We start from the raw sequence: 23,182 nt of genomic DNA on the forward strand, positions 1-23,182 counted from the left end.
CTGAAAATAACCAACAGGGGGCGCCAAAACCCCCAAAGTATCACTTATCACTGATATCCGCCAATGGCATTCAATTAAGCTATTAAAAAAAGGAAAATATGAAAGATTGATAGTATTTTTTCCAGATTTCTAAATCTCCATAAGTGTTGTAAAAATAAATAACATGCAGTGTGCAGAGTGTTTTTGAGTCCGTGTTCAGAATCTAATCTGAGGTGTGGCACGTCTGGTTGTCAGGCTTTTGTCCCGCCGCGGGGAGCAACTCCTCCATGGGGATTTAGGGGGAAAGAAAGAGGGGGGGGGGGGGGGGTGTGACTGCTCCTCACCTCTGAACAGCCCTCCATCTTCCTCCACCTTTTGTTATTTTCACACACTCAACTGTTCTCTTCCCGTCTGCCGCTGACCTTGTTCAAAGACGTTTCACAGAACTGAGGCGCGTGTCTGTGTCTTAAACAGAGAGTGAGGTGTGATCTCTGAAACACACACACACACACACACCATTGAGCCTTCTCTTCACCCCCTGCTGTGGGTTTAAATAGGTGTGTCAGCCATGTCTGGGAGCTTGTCTGCACCATTACAGGCTCACTTCCTGTTTGTGTTTCCCCTCTCTTCTTCCTCCACCTTTCCTCTTCCTGTTTCTCCTCCTTTCCCATCTTGTGTCCAATCCCCACACACACCTCTGGAGTGTTTCTGGAAAATAGCGTGTAAAGCAAGAGTAGATATTCTATCTTTTAAAGAATCTGAATCTGAATGTCCAGGTACGTTTACACATACAAGGAATGTTGCTTTGGTGTATGGAGGTGCAAATATAAACAACATAAGAAAATATAACAATTAAAATAAAATATATATTACAAAAAAAGATTTAACATTGAGAAAGAGTAAAGAAAAGGGAGAAAATCAATAAAGATATTTACTAAAGAATAAAGAAAGTATTTACAACAAATTTAAATGTACAAAAGAAACAAAAAAAAACGTAGGCCTTGAATAACCCAAACCCACTAAAATGTATCTACATACTGGCCCCCTCCTCTTTCATGCAGCCAATATAATATATATATAACATTTTCTTTGATACTTTTTCCACCTAAAGCAGTTTCTTGCTCAATGTTTGCTTTGTTCCTCCTCCTGGTCAGAGTGGCAGCGGATTAGGTACACTCTATCAAGAAGGCATTAAACAAACAGCTGCTGAATAATTGACGGGGAAATGAGTTCTCACCCAGGCTCCGGGGGCTGAGGTGGGGGGGGGGTTTCTCTGCCTCGGGGACGTGACCGGTGACGTCCCCCCCCCCTCCTCCATCTGTCTGTCTGTGACACACTCCCCTAGAACTGTCCTCTCATTGAGTATCCTCCCATTCTACACTAAAGTTAACACATGATGGGTTTTTATTATTGTGTCCTCAGCTTCAGGGACACTCAATTCTATACAACCCCTAACCCTAACCAGGGACACTCAATTCTATACAACCCCTAACCCTAACCAGGGACACTCAATTCTATACAACCCCTAACCCTAACCAGGGGACACTCAATTCTATAACAACCTAAGACCTCATTCTAACCAACCAGGGACACTCAATTCTATACAACCCCTTAACCCTAACCAGGGACACTCAATTCTATACAACCCCTAACCCTAACCAGGGACACTCAATTTATACAACCCCTAACCAGGGACACTCAATTCTATACAACCCCTAACCCTAACCAGGGACACTCAATTCTATACAACCCCTAACCCTAACCAGGGACACTCAATTCTATACAACCCCTAACCCTAACCAGGGACACTCAATTCTATACAACCCCTAACCCTAACCAGGGACACTCAATTCTATACAACCCCTAACCTAACCAGGGGACACTCAATTCTATACAACCCCTAACCCTAACCAGGGACACTCAATTCTATACAACCCCTAACCAGGGACACTCAATTCTATACAACCCCTAACCCTAACCAGGGACACTCAATTCTATACAACCCCTAACCCTAACCAGGGACACTCAATTTTATACAACCCCTAACCAGGGACACTCAATTCTATACAACCCCTAACCCTAACCAGGGACACTCAATTCTATACAACCCCTAACCCTAACCAGGGACACTCAATTCTATACAACCCCTAACCCCCAACCAGGGACACTCAATTCTATACAACCCCTAACCCTAACCAGGGACACTCAATTCTATACAACCCCTAACCCCAACCAGGGACACTCAATTCTATACAACCCCTAACCCTAACCAGGGACACTCAATTCTATACAACCCCTAACCCCAACCAGGGACACTCAATTCTATACAACCCCTAACCCCAACCAGGGGACACTCAATTCTATACAACCCTAACCCCAACCGAGGGACACTCAATTCTATACAACCCCTAACCCAACCAGGGACACTCAATTCTATACAGACCCCTAACCCCAACCAGGGACACTCAATTCTAGTACAACCCCTAACCCCAACCAGGGACACTCAATTCTATACAACCCCTAACCCTAACCCCAACCAGGGACACTCAATTCTATACAACCCCTAACCCCAACCAGGGACACTCAATTCTATACAACCCCTAACCCCAACCAGGGACACTCATTCTATACAACCCCTAACCCTAAGGGCCGGACGCACCAACCCGATTTTGGCCGTCGATAGATTGTCTGGCCGCTCAATGAGCGTTCCTGTCGCCCTACTCAGGTTGGTGTGTCCCGCCCCGTTGTGTATTTTCGGCCATGCCGACACCTCCCGCCGCCGATTCGACATGTTGGCTAAAGGTCGTCGGCCAAAGAAATCACTCTGATTGGCTGTTCAGCTTAGCGAATCAGTGCATGAGAAGCGAAAGCGGAAGTGAGGGACCAAAACAAACGATTAAGAAGGCACACCACAGATGGCTATTCTTTTTCATTTTCATCTCACCTGGACGCAAGAGTTTATTTTTCATCATGGCGATCTGGAATGAAGAAACCGAAGGACCAACGCACATGCTATTTGTTGTTTGTTTATATCACGCAGTCTGTTCTTCTTCTCTCGGTGTATCACGCAGTCTGTCTTCCGGTTGGTTGCCTCTTTTGAATGACGAATACACACTACCGCCGCCTGCTGGTAAGGAGAGTTATTGCCACTCACGCATGCGCAGTTCGTACGTGCTACTTGGCCGTCGGCTGAAGTCTTTGCGGGGTGTTCCAGTCGGGACGTGTTCTTTGGTGTCAGTTTGGTGTGTCAGGGCCTTAACCCGTTCTGTGTCTAGAACAAAATCTCTTAAACGTTGGGAAGAGCATTCTGCATTTTTCTTCCACAGGCACAATGAGACCAATGATCTTCATCCATTTTCAATGTTTTAGAACAAACCATCACCACCACCCACCCCCACCTTGAAAAGTTTAATAAAAAAAACACATGCAAACACGCACCGGAACCTCGAAGCGGCGGAGAAACAGTGGCGTGCTTTCCACTTATTGTGCTTCTTATAAAACGTAACGCAGAACGTATAAAAGTTAGCACTGAGCTTCATGTGCAATGTTCAAAACAACAGATAAAGCCAGAAATCTAGGTGTAGTCATGGACTCTGACCTGAGTTTCAACAGTCACATTAAAACTGTTACTAAATCAGCCTACTATCACCTAAAGAATATATCTAGGATTAAAAGACTAATGTCACAGCAGGATTTGGAAAAACTGTCCATGCTTTTATCTTCAGTAGACTCGACTACTGCAATGGTGTCTTCACAGGTCTCACTAAAAAATCTATTAGAAAGCTGCAGCTAATTCAGAACGCCGCTGCTCGAGTCCTCACTGACACTAAGAAAGTGGATCACTCACTCATGTTCTGAAGTCTTTACACTGGCTTCCTGTGTGTCAAAGAATAGATTTCAAAATACTGCTGCTGGTTTATAAAGCACTGAATGGTTTAGGCCCAAAATACATTTCTGACCTCCTGCTAAATTATGAACCATCCAGATCTCTCAGGTCTTCAGGGACTGGTCAGCTTTCTGTCCCCAGAGTCAGACTAAACATGGTAAAGCAGCGTTCAGTTATTATGCTCCAAATATCTGGAACAAACTCCCAGAAACCTGCAGGTCCGCTGCAACTCTGACTACTTTTAAATCCAGGCTGAAGACTTTTCTTTTTGTCGCTGCTTTTAATTGAACTATTCATATCTTAAACTGCACTGTAACTTTTATTACTGTAACTTTTATCCATGTATTTTTCTTTTAATGTTTATTTTATTAGCTTTTCTTTTTAATGACTGATTTTAAATGCCATTTTCTTAATGTCTTTCATTTTTTGTAAAGCACTTTGAATTGCCTTGTGTTGAAAAGTGCTATATAAATAAACTTGCCTTGCCTTCTTCAGATGAGGAGGTGGGGCCCCCTTATACCCTTTCTTTAGTAGAATTGTATAAATTGGAAGGCTAACTAGGTAATCAGCTCGCCAGTGATTTGCAGCTGGCGCAGTTGACCGTGCATGCGTGGTGAACTGCGTCTTATAAAATGTGAGATCTCAGACTGGCTTACCTGTACGTCAATCAAGTGGCAAATGCCATAGTAAGGATGAGCTAACTTTTTTTTTTGTATTTAAATCTTCTTTTTTTTTTATGCCAATGCGATCTACCCACACTACCTTTGCGATCGACGTATTGGGCACCCCTGCTCTAAGAGTATGTTACTTCTCAAGTTTCAGAAAGAACAGAGGATTTCTACCAAGATGCTGTAATATTCCGTGTATCAATGTGTTGTGAAATGTGTCATCGTGATGGTGTGTTACAGGACATATACGGCAAAAATCCTGGATGGTAGAGAAGCACCAAGATCGACTGAGACAAAAAGGACTCTTCTCCAATGAGGGCGAGCCCATGTAAGTTCCATTTTTTTTTTAAGAATATAAAAATAGTTTGGTATTTTAGTGAACTCCTCAGAGCTGTTGTGTCTACTGGCTATCATCCTATTCAGTTCTTTCAGGATGTTTTATTTAGTTTAAAGGTCACCTATTATGCAAAATCCTCTTCTCCATGTCTCTCCTCTTCTTCACGTCTCTTCTAAACATCAACATGTGTCGCCCTCTTCTTCATGTCTCTTCTAAATCAAACATGTGTCCCCTCTTCTCCATGTCCTTCTACATCAACATGTGTCCCCTCGTCTTCATGTCTCTTCCTAACTCAACATGTGTCCTCCTCTTCTCCATGTCTCTTCTACATCAAGACATGTGTCCCTCTTCTTCATGTCTCTTCTACATCAAACATGTGTCCCCTCTTCTTCATGTCTCTTCTACATCACATGTGTCCCCTCTTCTCCATGTCCTCTTCTACATCAACATGTTTCCCCTCTCTTCATGTCTCTTCTAATCAACATGTGTCCCCTCTTCTCCCTGTCTCTTCTACATCAAACATGTGTCCCCTCTTCTTCATGTCCTCTTCTACATCAACATGTGTCCCCTCTTCTTCATGTCTCTTCTACATCAACATGTGTCCCCTCTTCTCCATGTCCTCTTCTACATCAAACATGTGTCCCTCTGTTCTTCATGTCTCTTCTAAATCAACATGTGTCCCCTCTTCTCCATGTCTCTTCTACATCAAACATGTGTCCCCTCTTCTTCATGTCTCTTCTACATCAAACATGTGTCCCCTCTTCTTCATGTCCTTCTACATCAACATGTGTCCCCTTCTCTCCATGTCTCTTCTACATCAAACATGTGTCCCCTCTTCTTCATGTCTCTTCTACATCAACATGTGTCCCCTCTTCTTCATGTCTCTTCTACATCAAACATGTGTCCCCTCTTCTTCATGTCTCTTCTACATCAAACATGTGTCCCCTCTTCTCCATGTCTCTTCTACATCAAACATGTGTCCCCTCTTCTTCATGTCTCTTCTACATCAACATGTGTCCCCTCTTCTTCATGTCTCTTCTACATCAACATGTGTCCCCTCTTCTCCATGTCTCTTCTACATCAAACATGTGTCCCTCTTCTTCATGTCTCTTCTACATCAACATGTGTCCCCTCTTCTCCATGTCTCTTCTACATCAAACATGTGTCCCCTCTCTTCATGTCTCTTCTACATCAAACATGTGTCCCCCTCTTCTCATGTCTCTTCTACATCAACATGTGTCCCCTCTTCTCCATGTCTCTTCTACATCAACATGTGTCCCCTCTTCTTCATGTCTCTTCTACATCAAACATGTGTCCCCCTCTTCTCCATGTCTCTTCTACATCAACATGTGTCCCCTCTTCTCCATGTTCTCTTCTACATCAAACATGTGTCCCCTCTTCTTCATGTCTCTTCTACATCAACATGTGTCCCCTCTTCTTCATGTTCTCTTCTACATCAAACATTGTCCCCTCTTCTCCATGTCTCTTCTACATCAACATGTGTCCCCTCTTCTTCATGTCTCTTCTACATCAAACATGTGTCCCCTCTTCTCCATGTCTCTTCTACATCAACATGTGTCCCCTCTTCTCCATGTCTCTTCTACATCAACATGTGTCCCCTCTTCTTCATGTCTCTTCTACATCAACATGTGTCCCCTCTTCTCCATGTCTCTTCTACATCAAACATGTGTCCCCTCTTCTCATGTCTCTTCTACATCAACATGTGTCCCCTCTTCTTCATGTCTCTTCTACATCAACATGTGTCCCCTCTTCTCCATGTCTCTTCTACATCAACATGTGTCCCCTCTTCTTCATGTCTCTTCTAAATCAACATGTGTCCCCTCTTCTCCATGTCTCTTCTACATCAACATGTGTCCCCTCTTCTTCATGTCTCTTCTACATCAACATGTGTCCCCTCTTCTCCATGTCTCTTCTACATCAAATGTGTCCCCTCTTCTTCATGTCTCTTCTAAATCAAACATGTGTCCCCTCTTCTTCTATGTCTCTCTACATCAAACATGTGTCCTTCTACATCAAACATGTGTCCCCTCTTCTTCCATGTCTCTTCTACATCAACATGTGTCCCCTCTTCTTCATGTCTCTTTCTACATCAACATGTGTTCCCCTCTTCTCCATGTCTCTCTCTACATCACATGTTCCCCTCTTCTTCATGTCTCTTCTAATCAACATGTGTCCCCTCTTCTTCATGTCTCTTCTACATCAAACATGGTCCCCTCTTCTCCATGTCTCTCTACATCAACATTGTGTCCCCTCTTCTTCATGTCTCTTCTACATCAACATGTGTCCCCTCTTCTTCATGTCTCTTCTACATCAACATGTGTCCCCTCTTCTCTCAGTCTCTTCTACATCAAACATGTGGTCCCCTCTTTCTTCATGTCTATTCGACATCAACATGCTTGTCCCCTCTTCTCATGTCTCTTCTACATCAAACATTGTCGTCCCCTCTTCTTCATGTCTCTTCTACATCAACATGTGTCCCCTCTTCTTCATGTCTCGTCTACATCAACATGTGGTCCCCTCTTCTATTCTTCTCCTGTCTCTTCTACATCAACATGTGTCCCCTCTTCTCATGTCTCTTCTACATCAACATGTGTCCCCTCTTCTTCATGTCTCCTCTACATCAACATGTGTCCCCTCTTCTTCAGGTCTCTTCTACATCAACATGTGTCCCCTCTCTTCATGTCTCCTCTACAATCAACAGTTTCCCCTCTTCTTCATGTCTCTCTACATCAACATGTGTCCCCTCTTCTTCATGTCTCTTCTACATCAACATGTGTCCCCTCTCCTCATGTCTCTTCTACATCATCATGTGTCCCCTCTTCTTCCATGTCTCTTCTACATCAACATGTGTCCCCTCTTCTTCATGTCCGTCTCTTCTTACATCAACATGTGTCCCCTCTTCTCCATGTCTCTTCTACATCAACATGTGTCCCCTCTTCTTCATGTCTCTTCTTACATCAACATGTGTCCCTCTACATTCAATTCATGTCTCCTCTACATCACATGTGTCCCCTCTTCTCATGTCTCTTCTACATCAACATGTGTCCCCTCTTCTTCATGTCTCCTGCTACATCAACATGTGTCCCCTCTCCTTCATGTCTCTTCTACATCAACATGTGTCCCCTCTTCCTCTCATGTCTCTTCCTACATCAACATGTGTCCCCTCTTCCTTCATGTCTCTCCTACATCAAACATGTGTCCCCTCTTCTTCAGGTCTCTTCCGACATCAACATGTGTCCCCTCTCTTCATGTCTCTTCTACATCAACATGTGGTCCCCTCTCTCTTCTCCATGTCTCTTCTCTACATCAACATGTGTCCCCTCTTCTCCATGCTCTTCTACATCAACATGGTCCCCTCTTCTTCATGTCTCTTCTACATCAACATGTGTCCCCTCTTCTCCATGTCTCTTCTACATCAAACATGTGTCCCCTCTTCTTCATGTCTCTTCTACATCAACTGTGTCCCCCTCTTCTTCATGTCTCTTCTACATCAACATGTGTCCCCTCTTCTTCATGTCTCTTCTACATCAACATGTGTCCCCTCTTCTTTCATGTCTTCTTCTTACAATCAACATGTGTCCCCTCTTCTTCCATGCTCTCTTCTAATCAACATGTGTCCCCTCTTCTCCATGTCTCTTCTACATCAACATGTGTCCCCTCTTCTTCATGTCTCTCTAAATCAACATGTGTCCCCTCTTCTCCATGTCTCTTCTACATCAAACATGTGTCCCCTCTTCTTCATGTCTCTTCTAAATCAACATGTGTCCCCTCTTCTCCATGTCTCTTCTACATCAAACATGTGTCCCCTCTTCTTCATGTCTCTTCTACATCAACATGTGTCCCCTCTTCTTCATGTCTCTTCTACATCAACATGTGTCCCCCTCTTCTCCATGTCTCTTCTACATCAAACATGTGTCCCCTCTTCTTCATGTCTCTTCTAAATCAACATGTGTCCCCTCTTCTCCATGTCTCTTCTACATCAACATGTGTCCCCTCTTCTTCATGTCTCTTCTACATCAACATGTGTCCCCTCTTCTTCATGTCTCTTCTACATCAACATGTGTCCCCTCTTCTCCATGTCTCTTCTACATCAAACATGTGTCCCCTCTTCTTCATGTCTCTTCTAAATCAACATGTGTCCCCTCTTCTCCATGTCTCTTCTACATCAAACATGTGTCCCCTCTTCTTCATGTCTCTTCTACATCAAACATGTGTCCCCTCTTCTTCATGTCTCTTCTACATCAACATGTGTCCCCTCTTCTCCATGTCTCTTCTACATCAACATGTGTCCCCTCTTCTTCATGTCTCTTCTACATCAACATGTGTCCCCTCTTCTTCATGTCTCTTCTACATCAAACATGTGTCCCCTCTTCTTCATGTCTCTCTACATCAAACATGTGTCCCCTCTTCTCCATGTCTCTTCTACATCAAATGTGTCCCCTCTTCTTCATGTCTCTTCTACTCAAATGTGTCCCCTCTTCTCCATGTCTCTTCTACATCAACATGTGTCCCCTCTTCTTCATGTCTCTTCTACATCAACATGTGTCCCCTCTTCTCCATGTCTCTTCTACATCAAACTGTGTCCCCTCTTCTTCATGTCTCTTCTACATCAACATGTGTCCCCTCTTCTCCATGTCTCTTCTACATCAAACATGTGTCCCCTCTTCTTCATGTCTCTTCTACATCAAACATGTGTCCCCTCTTCTTCATGTCTCTTCTACATCAACATGTGTCCCCTCTTCTCCATGTCTCTTCTACATCAACATGTGTCCCCTCTTCTTCATGTCTCTTCTACATCAAATGTGTCCCCTCTTCTCCATGTCTCTTCTACATCAACATGTGTCCCCTCTTCTCATGTCTCTTCTACATCAAACATGTGTCCCCTCTTCTCATGTCTCTTCTACATCAACATGTGTCCCCTCTTCTTCATATGTCTCTTCTACATCAACATGTGTCCCCTCTTCTCCATGTCTCTTCTACATCAACATGTGTCCCCTCTTCTTCTTCATGTCTCTTCTACATCAAACATGTGTCCCCTCTTCTCCATGTCTCTTCTACATCAACATGTGTCCCCTCTTCTTCATGTCTCTTCTACATCAACATGTGTCCCCTCTTCTCCATGTCTCTTCTACATCAAACATGTGTCCCCTCTTCTTCATGTCTCTTCTACATCAACATGTGTCCCCTCTTCTTCATGTCTCTTCTACATCAACATGTGTCCCCTCTTCTCCATGTCTCTTCTACATCAACATGTGTCCCCTCTTCTTCATGTCTCTTCTACATCAACATGTGTCCCCTCTTCTTCATGTCTCTTCTACATCAAACATGTGTCCCCTCTTCTCCATGTCTCTTCTACATCAACATGTGTCCCCTCTTCTTCATGTCTCTTCTACATCAACATGTGTCCCCTCTTCTTCATGTCTCCTCTACATCAACATGTGTCCCCTCTTCTCCATGTCTCTTCTACATCAAACATGTGTCCCCTCTTCTTCATGTCTCTTCTACATCAACATGTGTCCCCTCTTCTCCATGTGTCTTCTACATCAAACATGTGTCCCCTCTTCTTCATGTCTCTTCTACATCAACATGTGTCCCCTCTTCTTCATGTCTCTTCTACATCAACATGTCCCTCTTTCTCCATGTCTCTTCTACATCAACATGTGTCCCTCTTCTTCATGTCTCTTCTACATCAACATGTGTCCCCTCTTCTCCATGTCTCTTCTCATCAACATGTGTCCCCTCTTCTTCATGTCTCTCTCTTTCTACATCAAACATGTGTCCCCTCTTCTTCATGTCTCTTTCTACATCAACATATGTCCCCTTCTCCATGCTCTTCTAAATCAACATGTTCCCCTCTTCTCATGTCTCCTCTACATCAACATGTTCCCTCTTCTCCATGTCTCTTCTACATCAACATGTGTCCCCTCTTCTTCATTCATGTCTCCTCTACATCAACATGTGTCCCTCTTCTTCATGTCCTTCTACATCAACACGTGTCCCCTCTTCTTCATGTCTCTTCTACATCAACATGTGTCCCTCTCCTTCATGTCTCTTCTACATCATCATGTGTCCCCTCTTCTCCATGTCTCTTCTACATCAACATGTGTCCCCTCTTCTTCGTGTCTCTTCTACATCAACATGTGTCCCCTCTTCTCCATGTCTCTTCTACATCAACATGTGTCCCCTCTTCTTCATGTCTCTTCTACATCAACATGTGTCCTCTACATCAACATGTGTCCTCTACATCAACATGTGTCCCCTCTTCTTCATGTCTCTTCTACATCAACATGTGTCCCCTCTTCTTCATGTCTCCTCTACATCAACATGTGTCCCCTCTCCTTCATGTCTCTTCTACATCAACATGTGTCCCCTCTCCTTCATGTCTCTCCTACATCAAACATGTGTCCCCTCTCCTTCATGTCTCTCCACATCAACATGTGTCCCCTCTTCTTCATTCTCTCCTACATCAACCATGTGTCCCCCTCTCCTCATGTCTCTTCTACATCAACATGTGTCCCCTCTCCTTCATGTCTCTTCTACATCAACAGTGTCCCCTCTTCTCCATTGTCTCTTCTACATCAACATGTGTCCCCTCTTCTTCGTGTCTCTTCTACATCAACATGTGTCCACCTCTTCTCCATGTCGCTTCTACATCAACATGTGTCCCCTCTTTCTTCATGTCTCTTTCTCCCATCAACAGGTGTCCCCTCTTCTTCATGTCTCTTCTACATCAACATGTGTCCCCTCTTCTTCATGTCTCTTCTACATCAACATGTGTCCCCTTCTTCTTCATGTCCTCTTCTACATCAACATGTGTCCCCCTCTTCTTCATGTCTCTTCTACATCAACATGTGTCCCCTCTTCTCCATGTCTCTTCTACATCAACATGGGGTCCCCTCTTCTTCATGTCTCTTCTTCATCAACATGTGTCCCCTCTTCTTCATGTCTCTTCTACATCAACATGTGTCCCCTCTTCTTCATGTCTCTTCTACATCAACATGTGGTCCCCTCTTCTTCATGTCTCTTCTACATCAACATGTGTCCCCTCTTCTTCATGTCTCTTCTACTATCAACATGTGTCCCCTCTTCTCCATGTCTCTTCTACATCAAACATGTGTCCCCTCTTCTCCATGTCTCTTCTACATCAACATGTGTCCCCTCTTCTCCATGTCTCTTCTACATCAAACATGTGTCCCCTCTTCTCCATGTCTCTTCTACATCAACATGTGTCCCCTCTTCTTCATGTCTCTTCTACATCACCATGTGTCCCCTCTCCTTCATGTCTCTTCTACATCAACATGTGTCCCCTCTTCTTCATGTCTCTTCTACATCAACATGTGTCCCCTCTTCTTCATGTCTCCTCTACATCAACATGTGTCCCCTCTTCTTCATGTCTCTTCTACATCATCATGTGTCCCCTCCTCTTCATGTCTCTTCTACATCAACATGTGTCCCCTCTTCTTCATGTCTCTTCTACATCAACATGTGTCCCCTCTTCTTCATGTCTCCTCTACATCAACATGTGTCCCCTCTTCTTCACGTCTCTTCTACATCAACATGTGTCCCCTCTTCTTCATGTCTCTTCTACATCAACATGTGTCCCCTCTTCTTCATGTCTCCTCTACATCAACATGTGTCCCCTCTTCTTCATGTCTCTTCTACATCAACATGTGTCCCCTCTTCTTCACGTCTCTTCTACATCAACATGTGTCCCCTCTTCTTCATGTCTCTTCTACATCAACATGTGTCCCCTCTTCTCCATGTCTCCTCTACATCAACATGTGTCCCCTCTTCTTCATGTCTCTTCTACATCAACATGTGTCCCCTCTTCTTCACGGTCTCTTCTACATCAACATGTGTCCCCTCTCTCATGTCTCTACATCAACATGTGTACCCTCTCTTCAGGTTCCTCTACATCAAATGTGTCCCCTCTTCTTCATGTCTCTTCTACATCAACATGTGTCCCCCTCTTCTTCATGTCTCTTCTACATCAACAGTGTGTCCCCCTCTTCTTCATGTCTCTTCTACATCAACATGTGTCCCCTCTTCTTCATGTCTCTTCTACATCAACATGTGTCCCCTCTTCTTCCATGTCTCTTCTACATCAACATGTGTCCCCTCGTCTTCATGTCTCTTCTACATCAACATGTGTCCCCTCTTCTCCATGTCTCTTCTACATCAACATGTGTCCCCTCTTCTCCATGTCTCTTCTACATCAACATGTGTCCCCTCTTCTCCATGTCTCTTCTACATCAACATGTGTCCCCTCTTCTTCATGTCTCTTCTACATCAACATGTGTCCCCTCTTCTCCATGTCTCTTCTTCATCAACATGTGTCCCCTCTTCTCCATGTCTCTTTTCTTGTGTGTTTGACCCGTGTTCTCCTCCATCAGTGGACTCGGCACAAGCAGGTGGCTCACCAAGGATGAACTGGATATATTGCTAGGAGAGGGCATGCGCACTGAGGATGTAAGAACTCTCTTTATTTCCTGTCGTCCTCCTCGTCTCTCACATCTATGTAAGGATTATTTCCCTTAGTCTAAAACGTGTCACGTGGTTTCCTTCAGTACGACCGCTTCCTCCAGCTGATGGAGCGCCTGCTGTCCCTGCCGTACTGCGGCACAGAGAAGAGCTTCGTCCTGAGCTACCGGAGGGAGCTCGACGCCCAGTCCAGCAAACAAACGGTGCCCATGATTGAGCGAGACGAGAGGGGCGTGGCCTATAGCACCTCGGAAGGTAGGAACGCACAAAACGTTGCTAAATTAGATTTTGACATTTGGTGTAACCGTGCCATTCTTACTAACTGATGGGAAATGGATGTACGTAATGTGACGCGTCCACCTTTAAAATAACTCAAAGAGATCAAAACCAACTCTAAATCATCTGGATTGATTGTTCAAATAGGTTCTCCTTTTTCTTTATGTTCTTCCAATCAACGTCTGGTTTTCTGCTGGTTTTACAACTATCTGCTTTCTGGGAGTGTTTGGGATATAGAAGAAGGTGCGCATGTTCCTTCCCTGTTCCCTGTTCCTTCCCTGTTTCCTGTTCCCTGTTCCTTCCCTGTTCCCTGTTCCTTCCCTGTTCCCTGTTCCTTCCCTGTTTCACCGGTTTCTATATTCTGGAGAGATGTTCCAGATCAGGAAATAATGTCAAAAACTAAAGTGAAACCAATGAGAGGAGAAACTCAAGACTGAATGAGTCTGCTGATTATAGGGAAGCCTTTCAAGAGTGCTTCATTGTCAAGTGTATAGATGAGTTAGTATCTTCACAGTCTGCTGTACATGTTCTACTTTAATGCTGCTTTCATTCTATTTTGAGATGTTCACATTCTTGTGTTTCTGCTTCTGTGCCTTTGTTGTGTTTGAAGCTGCTGCAACGCAAACACGTCCCAATGTGGGATCACTAAAGTACCTCCTGGTTCCTAAACTAAGGCTTTTGTGTAAAACACCTCCATAAATGTCAGACTCACACACTTCCAATCAGTTCCCACTCTTTGGTATCATAATATATGATGAGAAACGTCAGGTAAAGGTGTGCTTTGCCTCTTCAGGGCGGAGGAAGACGTCGACTTCTTCTGTGGTTCTTCGAGACAGCGGCTCCGGACGCATCGTGATCAACGGGCGAGATTACGTTCATTATTTCCCCGTTCAGCAGGACAGGTACGAGAGCTGCGAGGAAACACGTTTGACTTACTTCCTGTGTCCTTAAAGACGTGATCTACTTTCTCCCCTTCAAACATCTTTCATTTGGTTTCTTTACACTTCGAACGTGTAAAACCATAATACAACAAATAATATATCACTACTTACATGTCACTCGTTAGACGCTTTTATCCAAAGAGACTTCCATACTCAGTACTGTGGACAATCCCCACAGGAGCACTTTGGGGTGAGGGTCTCAGGGACACAACCACATGCTGACTGCAGAGGGGTTTGAACCTGTGACCCCCTGATCCCAACACACAACCCACTGCACCACACGCCTCCTGAAATGACACAAGAGAATTATGATACTGTACAAACTTAAGCAGTATCAAATTCATAAACAAAATTACTATTGACCAACACGTACGAAAAGATAAAATAACACCAAGTTATGATTAAACAATGTCATCCCTGTATCTTGTTAAAATCATGTCCTTATACCTTTTTTTAAAAACTGTTTTACGTTCGGACCTCCCCTAAAATACATTTCAAAAGCAGCTTTTTCACTCTCCGCAGCGTCGCCTCGTAGTGAGTTAATTACACAGTTGAGTGAGTGTGTGTGAGGCTGGTGTGTGTGTGTGTGTGTTTGTGTGTGTGTGTGTGTGTGTGTGTGTGTGTGTGTGTGTGAGAATGTCCAGATTCGGTGGTGAGGAGGGGGCTAGTAATCGGAGCAGAGAGGTGACAATTGACTTTGTCAGCACCCACGGGCCATTCAGCCAGAGACGCCATCCAGAACTCACTTTCTTTACACACACACACACACACACACACACACACACACACACACACACACACACACACACACACACACACACACACACACACACACACACCATTCCTTTTCCTGCTGAGTCAGAAGTCTGTAATATGTGGAGGTGAGATTGTAAGCTTTTCCTCTATGCTTGTCGAGAAGTCATCCAAGCAGACATTAAATTAGCTAAGCCTGCACCGCCGACACCGCTATCTGTTCAACACACACACTCCCCCCCCCCCCCCCCATTCTTTCACCTCTTCTTTATTATCTCCTGGTCATGTTGTCCTCCTTCCCTCTCTTTTATTTGTAGAGAGCAGCTGATGTTCCCGCTTCAGTTCCTGGACGTGTTGGGACGCTTCGACCTGGAGTGCTCTGTGAGTGGGGGGGGGCGCTCCAGCCAGGCGGGGGCGCTGCGGCTCGCCGTGTCCCGCGCCCTGCTCGGCTTCCTGTCCGAGGGCCAGGTGGAGACCATGAGGCAAGGTGGGTCGGAAAGCGCTGGTTCAAATCCCCTCTCAGGATTAGTTTGAAACCTTTATGCTCATTTTCTTCTTATTTCCCCATCTTGTGTTTTTAGAGATTGTTTTTGACCTCGACTGACTTTCCGATCAAATTTGACACAAATACCTTTAATAACGCACGTGAATACTTGTGTAAAAAGGTGATGTTTAAACTAGATCCTGGATCAGAAACGATGTAGGTCAAGTGGTGGTTGAAATGTACTCTAATTGGTTTCCTGTCCCTGTTTTTGGACTCCTTGAAGTTCACCTGAGATGCAGCTCAACAGAACATTGAAACACACATATCAAAACCAATTGTTCCAAAAGCTACTCAGATAAAGATATATATATATAAGATAAGTACTTTATTTATCCCAATTTGGGTTTTGTTTTGTTGCAGCCGCATTAAAACAAGACTTTGCACATAATAACAAATTAAAAGAGTAGAAATAAACAATTCTAAAATAGAAATATCTAAAAATAGAAATAAAGCAGCAGTAGAGAGTAAGAAAAACCTACAGATGATCGTGAAGATAAAAGAAAAAAATCTATAAACTGAAATAAAGACATTATTAAAGGGCCAATTTTCTGTTAACACAATATAAGCAGGATATTATTTACATCAAGTGTTAATGTTATAAGTCCAGGTAACCAAGGAGACACCATGGAGAAGTTAGTTGTCTTCCAGCCAGAGGTGATTTGTTTTATAGAGTTATTGTGACAGTGGAGCATATTGACAATCTTGTCTTATTATTCCCTCCTTTTCCCCATCCTGTTTCATTTGTTTTCTTTTTCATTTCTAGCTGGTCTGCTGACACCGGACCCCAGAGTAAAGGAGAGGAAGAAGCCCGGCCAGGAGGGAGCGCGAAGGAAATTCACCTGGAAGAAACGCTGAGCAGGAGACTCCCCTTCCCTGAACTCTGATATACAACATTCAGACTTGATTCTGGTGTTACTGTTTCCAGAGATAAACTCCTCGTCTGCTTCCCAGAGGCTGTATCACTTCAGACGTTCATTTGTGCTCTTACAAAGACTGCTGAATGTCCCTCAGGGGGCTGTGTTTCAATGTGCAGCTTTGACTCATCCAGCTGCAGTGAGCCTCTTCAGACACCAGGTGGCAGTGTTTGTCAAGGAATACATGAAAAAGATGGTGCTGTTTATCAATAAATCAAACAATAAATATGATTTGTGTTCACAAGACTGCTTATTTGTCTAATCCTTGTGTTTTCTACACATTGTACTAATGTGCAGATGTTGGGAATTTGAGCTTGATAAATTATTTTAATTATGAATTGTATAATTAAAATCATCCTCTAGGTTTTTTTTAACAACTGATGGTAGCATTATTACATTTCTAACCAAACTAAACCTGCATGTTTTTCACTTCGTGTAATGACCGGTTTCAGCCACAAGATGGCGGCAAATGCACATGTTGAGCAGGCGTGTTTCTGCTCTTTGTCATACACTCCAGGAATATATGAGAAAGATGGAGATGTTTATCAATACATTCAATGATAAATAAGGTTTTTCATAAGATACACATGTTATATTCTTATTTTTGCTTGAAATTATTAGCATGTTGAACCATTTTAAGATGCTTTCTAAACAATTCCACATGCCCATTTGGTCTTATGTATGTGAGGAATGTGTGCTTGTTATTACGAACATGATGAAGCAACATATCCCGTGTTATTAACGACAAACTCACGTTTACATGACAATATTTTCAAATGGATTTATTTGGTTGTAGAAATAACTTAATTGATTTACTTTATACTTCTACTAAACTGTATCTCAGGGAAATATCAAACTTTTTACTTCACTCATTTTCATTTCAATTAATCAATGTTTATTTATATAGCCCAATATCACAAATGTTACATTTGTCTCAGTGGACTTCACAGTTTGTACAGAATATCAGTATGACAATACGACACCCTCTGTCCTTAGACCCTCACATCGTACAAGGAAAAACTTCCGGAGAAAACCCACAGTTTAAAGGAAAAAATGGGAGAAAACCTCAGGGAGAGCAACAGAGGAGGGATCCCTCTCCCAGGACGGACAGACGTGCAATAGATGCCGTGTGTAAATTGAAAAGATAATACGTTTGCAACATAGGTAGTCCAAATGTTTTGGAAACTGCATCCCTCTCCTCTGTCATCATCCTGTTGGACCTGCATTCGACACGGTGAATCATCAGATCCTCCTTCGCACTCTCCAAAAACTTGGAGTTTCTGGCTCTGCACTTTCCCTCCTCACCTCATACCTGAAAGACCGTACCTACAGGGTGACTTGGAGAGGGTCTGAGTCCGACCCTTGTCAATTAACTACGGGGGTCCCTCAGTGCTCTGTTCTTGGTCCCCTCCTCTTCTCCTTGTACACAAACTCGCTCGGATCAGTCATTAGCCCGCATGGTTTTTCTTACCACTGCTACGCTGACGACACCCAATTAATTCTGTCCTTTCCCCGCTCAGAGACCCAGGTCGTCGCACGCATCTCTGCTTGTCTAGCTGACATCTCTCAGTGGATGTCTGCTCACCACCTCAAGCTCAACCTTGACAAGACTGAGCTGCTCTTCCTCCCGGGAAAAGATTGTCCAACTCTTGACCTGACAATCAACATCGGCACCTCAGTTGTTTCCCCGACTCAGACTGCAAGGAATCTGGGTGTGACCCTAGATAACAACCTGTCCTTCACTGCAAACATCGCTGCTACAACCCGCTGCTGCAGATACACGCTTTACAACATCAGGAAGATACGTCCCCAGCTGACTCAGAAAGCGACTCAGGTTCTGGTCCAGGCTCTCGTCATCTCACGCCTAGACTACTGCAACTCCCTCCTGGCTGGTCTACCTGCATGTGCCATCCGACCTCTGCAGCTCATCCAGAATGCAGCGGCTCGTCTGGTTTTCAACCTTCCTAAATTCTCCCACACCACTCCGCTCCTCCGCTCCCTTCACTGGCTTCCGGTAACTGCTAGAATCCACTTCAAGACACTGGTACTTGCTTACCGTGCTGCGAATGGATCTGGCCCTTCCTACATCCAGGACATGGTTAAACCGTACACCCCAGCGCGTGCACTCCGCTCTGCATCAGCCAAACGACTCGTTGCGCCCTCGCTGCGAGGGGGACCCAAGTTCCCATCGGCGAAAACACGTGGGTTTGCTATCCTGGCTCCAAGATGGTGGAATGAGCTCCCCATTGACATCAGGACGGCAGATAGCTTGCACATCTTCCGGCGCAAACTGAAAACTCATCTCTTTCGACTCCACTTCGAGCGTTAGAACGATTAACGAAGCACTTTTATACCAATAAAGGACTGGATTACCTAAAGCCAGTTGAGTAGCACTTGAAATGTTTGGCTCTATGAAACCTGATATACTTATATGATTCTGTTTTCTTCAAGGTTGTGTCTTCCTGGTCGAATGTACTTATTGTAAGTCGCTTTGGACAAAAGCGTCAGCTAAATGCAATGTAATGTAATGTAATGTAATGTAATGTGTGTATAATAGGAAGATGAATCCACGAGGATATCCATCCAGGACCTATGATCCAGGACCACAGCCACGACTCAAGATCCAGGGCTCGCGATCCAGGACAGAGGAGCGCAGGATCATCCATGACTCCGGATCCCGGCGTATATAGACACCAAAAAGAAAGATATTTGGGGAAGCTGGGTTAATCGGAACATGAGAGTACACAGGTATAGACAGAGAGAAGGAAGAAGTAAGATGTCCCCCGACAAACTAAGCCTATATCAGCAAAACTAGGGGCTGAATCTAATCAGCCCTAACTATAAGCTTTATCAAAAAGGAAGGTCTTAAGCGCACTCTTAAAAACGGATAGGGTGTCTGCCGCCCGAACACAAACTGGAAGCTGATTCCACAAATGTGGAGCTTGATAAGAAAAGGCTCTGGCTCCCATTGTACTTTTAGAGACTCTAGGAACAACCAACAACCCTGCATTCTTGGAACGCAATGCCCTAGTAGGACAGTAGGGTATAATGAGTTATTTGAGGTAAGATGGCGCCTGCCCATTAAGGGCTTTGTAGGCGAGAAGAAGAATTTTAAATGATATCCTGTGTTCTATAGGGAGCCAGTGTAAGGCAGCCAGAACAGGAGTAATGTGGTCCCTTTTCCTAACTCTGGTTAGTACACGAGCTGCAGCATTTTGAATCAGCTGAAGCGACTTGACTGACTTCTTGGTACACCCTGATAATAAAGAGTTATAATAATCCAGCCTTGAAGTAACAAATGCATGGACTAGTTTCTCTGCATCGTTTTGAGGCAAGATATGCCTGATTTTTGCAATGTTACGTAGATGGAAGTAGGGGGTCCTTGAAATTGATTTTATGTGGGTGTTAAAGGATAAATCCTGATCAAATATAACACCAAGATTCCTTAGTCTCACTGGAGGCCAAATTAATGCCATCCACTTCGGGCCAAGTACAATAACTTCAGTTTTGGTCGTGTTTAACATCAAAAAGTTTAAGGTCATCCACGTTTTTAAGTCCTTAAGGCAGTCTTGAATTTTATTTAGATGATTAATTTCATCAGGCCTGATTGATAAATATAGTTGAGTATCATCCGCATAACAATGAAAATGTACAGAATGATTCCTTATAATATTGCCTAACGGAAGCATATATAATGTGAACAAAATAGGTCCGAGCACTGAGCCCTGTGGCACTCCATGGCTAACTTTGGTTTGCGTGGAAGATTCATCATTGACACGTACAAACTGAGAGCGTTCAGACAGATAGGACCTAAACCAGTCCAAAGCAGTTCCCTGTATGCCAACTAAGTGCTCTAGTCTTTGCAATAAGATATCATGGTCGATAGTATCAAATGCAGCACTGAGATCGAGCAAAACAAGAATAGAGACACGTCCCTTGTCAGAGGCTATTAGAATGTCATTTGTGACTTTAACCAGAGCTGTCTCTGTGCTATGATGTGTTCTAAAGCCAGACTGAAAAGCTTCAAATAAATCATTGTTTTTTAAGTAATCACACAACTGTTTTGCGACCGCTTTCTCAAGAATTTTTGAGAGGAACGGAAGATTAGAAATAGGTCTATAATTGGCTAAAACCTCTGGATCGAGGTTGTGCTTTTTAAGAAGCGGTTTTATCACTGCTACTTTGAATGATTGTGGAACATAGCCTGATAATAAAGACATATTCATAATATTTAATAAATAAGTGCTAATTAATGGAAAAACTTCCTTCAACAGCTTAGTTGGAATTGGGTCTAAGATACACGTTGATGGTTTAGAAGAGAGAATCATTTAATTTAATTGTTCAAGGTTTATGGCTGAAAAGCATTCTAGTTGACTATCTAGTGTAATATTAGAACTTACGTTTCCGGGAGCTGTTGATAACACTATACTGGTCAAAGGCAAGAGGTCATTAATTTTGTTTCTAAGAGAATTTTATCGTTAAAAAAGCACATAAAATCATTGCTACTGAGTGCTATGGGAATAGAAGGCTCAATCGAGCTGTGGCTCTCTGTCAGCCTGGCTACAGTGCTGAAAAGAAATCTTGCATTATTCTTATTCTCATCTATTAATGAAGAGTAGTAGGCTGCTCTCACTTTACGCAGTGCTTTCATTCATTGAGTGTAATATGCCAAATTAAACGAGATTCTTCAAGTTTAGTGGAACGCCATACCCTTTCAAGTTGTCTCGACTTTTGCTTTATTTATTTAACAACTGAATTACTTACATAGATAATTATATATGATGTATGTATATGTATTATACAAACACATGTTTTCAAATGTGTCTTTATTCTTTTTTCCAGTTTTTTTTTTTAAATAATCTTTTCCCAATTTAAAAAAGCTGGAAAAAAGTCATATTTAAAGTTGAGTTTACGATAGCTATACCAGACGACACACATTTACATAACCATTTCACAAGGAGACTATGCTCCAATTCAAACACTGCATTGAACAAATCAATGACTGGATGGGTCAGAACTTTCTCCAAATAAATAAAGATAACTGGATAACTAAAGTAATTTTCTTCGGAGGCAGAATGAATAAAAGTTAGCGCTGAGCTTCAGTCTGCAATGTTCAAAACAACAGGAAGAGCCAGAAATCTAGTCATGGACTCTGACCTGAGTTTCAACAGTCACATTAAAACAGTTACTAAATCAGCCTACTATCACCTAAAGAACATATCTAGAATTAAAAGACTAATGTCACAGCAGGATTTGGAAAAACTTGTCCATGCTCATGTCTTCAATGACGCACTGCGTGCTAATAGAACCGTCCTTCGGGCAGCAGAGCGGAAACGGTGGAAATCCAAACACCGTGACGACCTCCTAACCTATCAGGCTCTCCTCTCCTCTTTCTCTGCTTCGATCTCTCAGGCAAAAAGCACTTTCTTTCAAGATAAGATCCAATCTTCCTATTCCAATCCTACAAAACTATTTTCCATCTTCTCCTCCCTCCTGGACCCCCCCAAAGCCCCTTCCCCCTCCTCCCTTATGTCAAGCGACTTTGTTACCCACTTTGAAAAAAAGGTTGATGATATTCGCTCTTCTTTTTCTGACTCACCTTTACTCACCGCTGGGTCACCAGACCTTCCTTCCACCAACACACTTACCTCCTTTTCCCCTCTCTCTCCAAGTGAGGTTCTTACCCTCATTACCTCTGCCCGCCCTACCACCTGTCCTCTGGACCCTATCCCTTCAAACCTCCTTCAGACTATCGCTCCTGATATTCTACCGTTTCTCTCCCATTTCATCAACACTTCTCTAACTTCTGGTCACTTTCCAAACAGTCTCAAGGAGGCAAGAGTAAACCCTCTCCTAAAGAAACCCACTCTCAACCCGTCTGATGTTATAAACTACAGGCCTGTCTCTCTACTCCCGTTCCTGTCTAAAACACTTGAACGCGCTGTCTTTAAACAACTCTCCTGTTATCTCCATCAGAATAACCTTCTGGATCCGCACCAGTCTGGTTTCAAGGCAGGTCACTCCACAGAAACTGCCCTCCATGCTGTCACTGAGGAACTGCACACTGCTAAAGCAGCCTTCCTCTCCTCTGTCATCATCCTTTTGGACCCGTCTGCTGCATTCGACACGGTGAACCATCAGATCCTCCTTCGCACTCTCCAAGAACTTGGAGTTTCAGGCTCTGCACTTTCCCTCCTCACCTCATACCTCAAAGACCGTACCTACAAGGTAACTTGGAGAGGGTCTGAGTCCGACCCTTGTCAATTAACTACAGGGGTCCCTCAGGGCTCTGTTCTTGGTCCCCTCCTCTTCTCCTTGTACACAAACTCGCTCGGATCAGTCATTAGCCCGCATGGTTTTTCATACCACTGCTACGCTGATG

General features: G+C 43.6%; 1 protein-coding gene across 1 annotated transcript in view; it reads left to right on the forward strand.

Annotated features, from left to right (window-relative positions):
- mrps9 (mitochondrial ribosomal protein S9) overlaps positions 1 to 17,046 on the forward strand; it is a 29,537-nt gene extending 12,491 nt beyond the window's left edge. Inside the window, 7 exon segments of the mRNA XM_034202210.1 lie at positions 4,774 to 4,785; positions 4,788 to 4,861; positions 13,285 to 13,360; positions 13,459 to 13,627; positions 14,442 to 14,550; positions 15,660 to 15,829; positions 16,650 to 17,046. Of these exon segments, the coding sequence (XP_034058101.1) occupies positions 4,774 to 4,785; positions 4,788 to 4,861; positions 13,285 to 13,360; positions 13,459 to 13,627; positions 14,442 to 14,550; positions 15,660 to 15,829; positions 16,650 to 16,741 (702 nt within the window). The 3' untranslated portion in view covers positions 16,742 to 17,046.
- The last annotated feature ends 6,136 nt before the right edge of the window (positions 17,047 to 23,182 follow it).

This window comes from Gymnodraco acuticeps, unplaced genomic scaffold (assembly GCF_902827175.1).
Source record: "Gymnodraco acuticeps unplaced genomic scaffold, fGymAcu1.1, whole genome shotgun sequence".
NCBI classification, from domain to species: Eukaryota; Metazoa; Chordata; class Actinopteri; order Perciformes; family Bathydraconidae; genus Gymnodraco; species Gymnodraco acuticeps.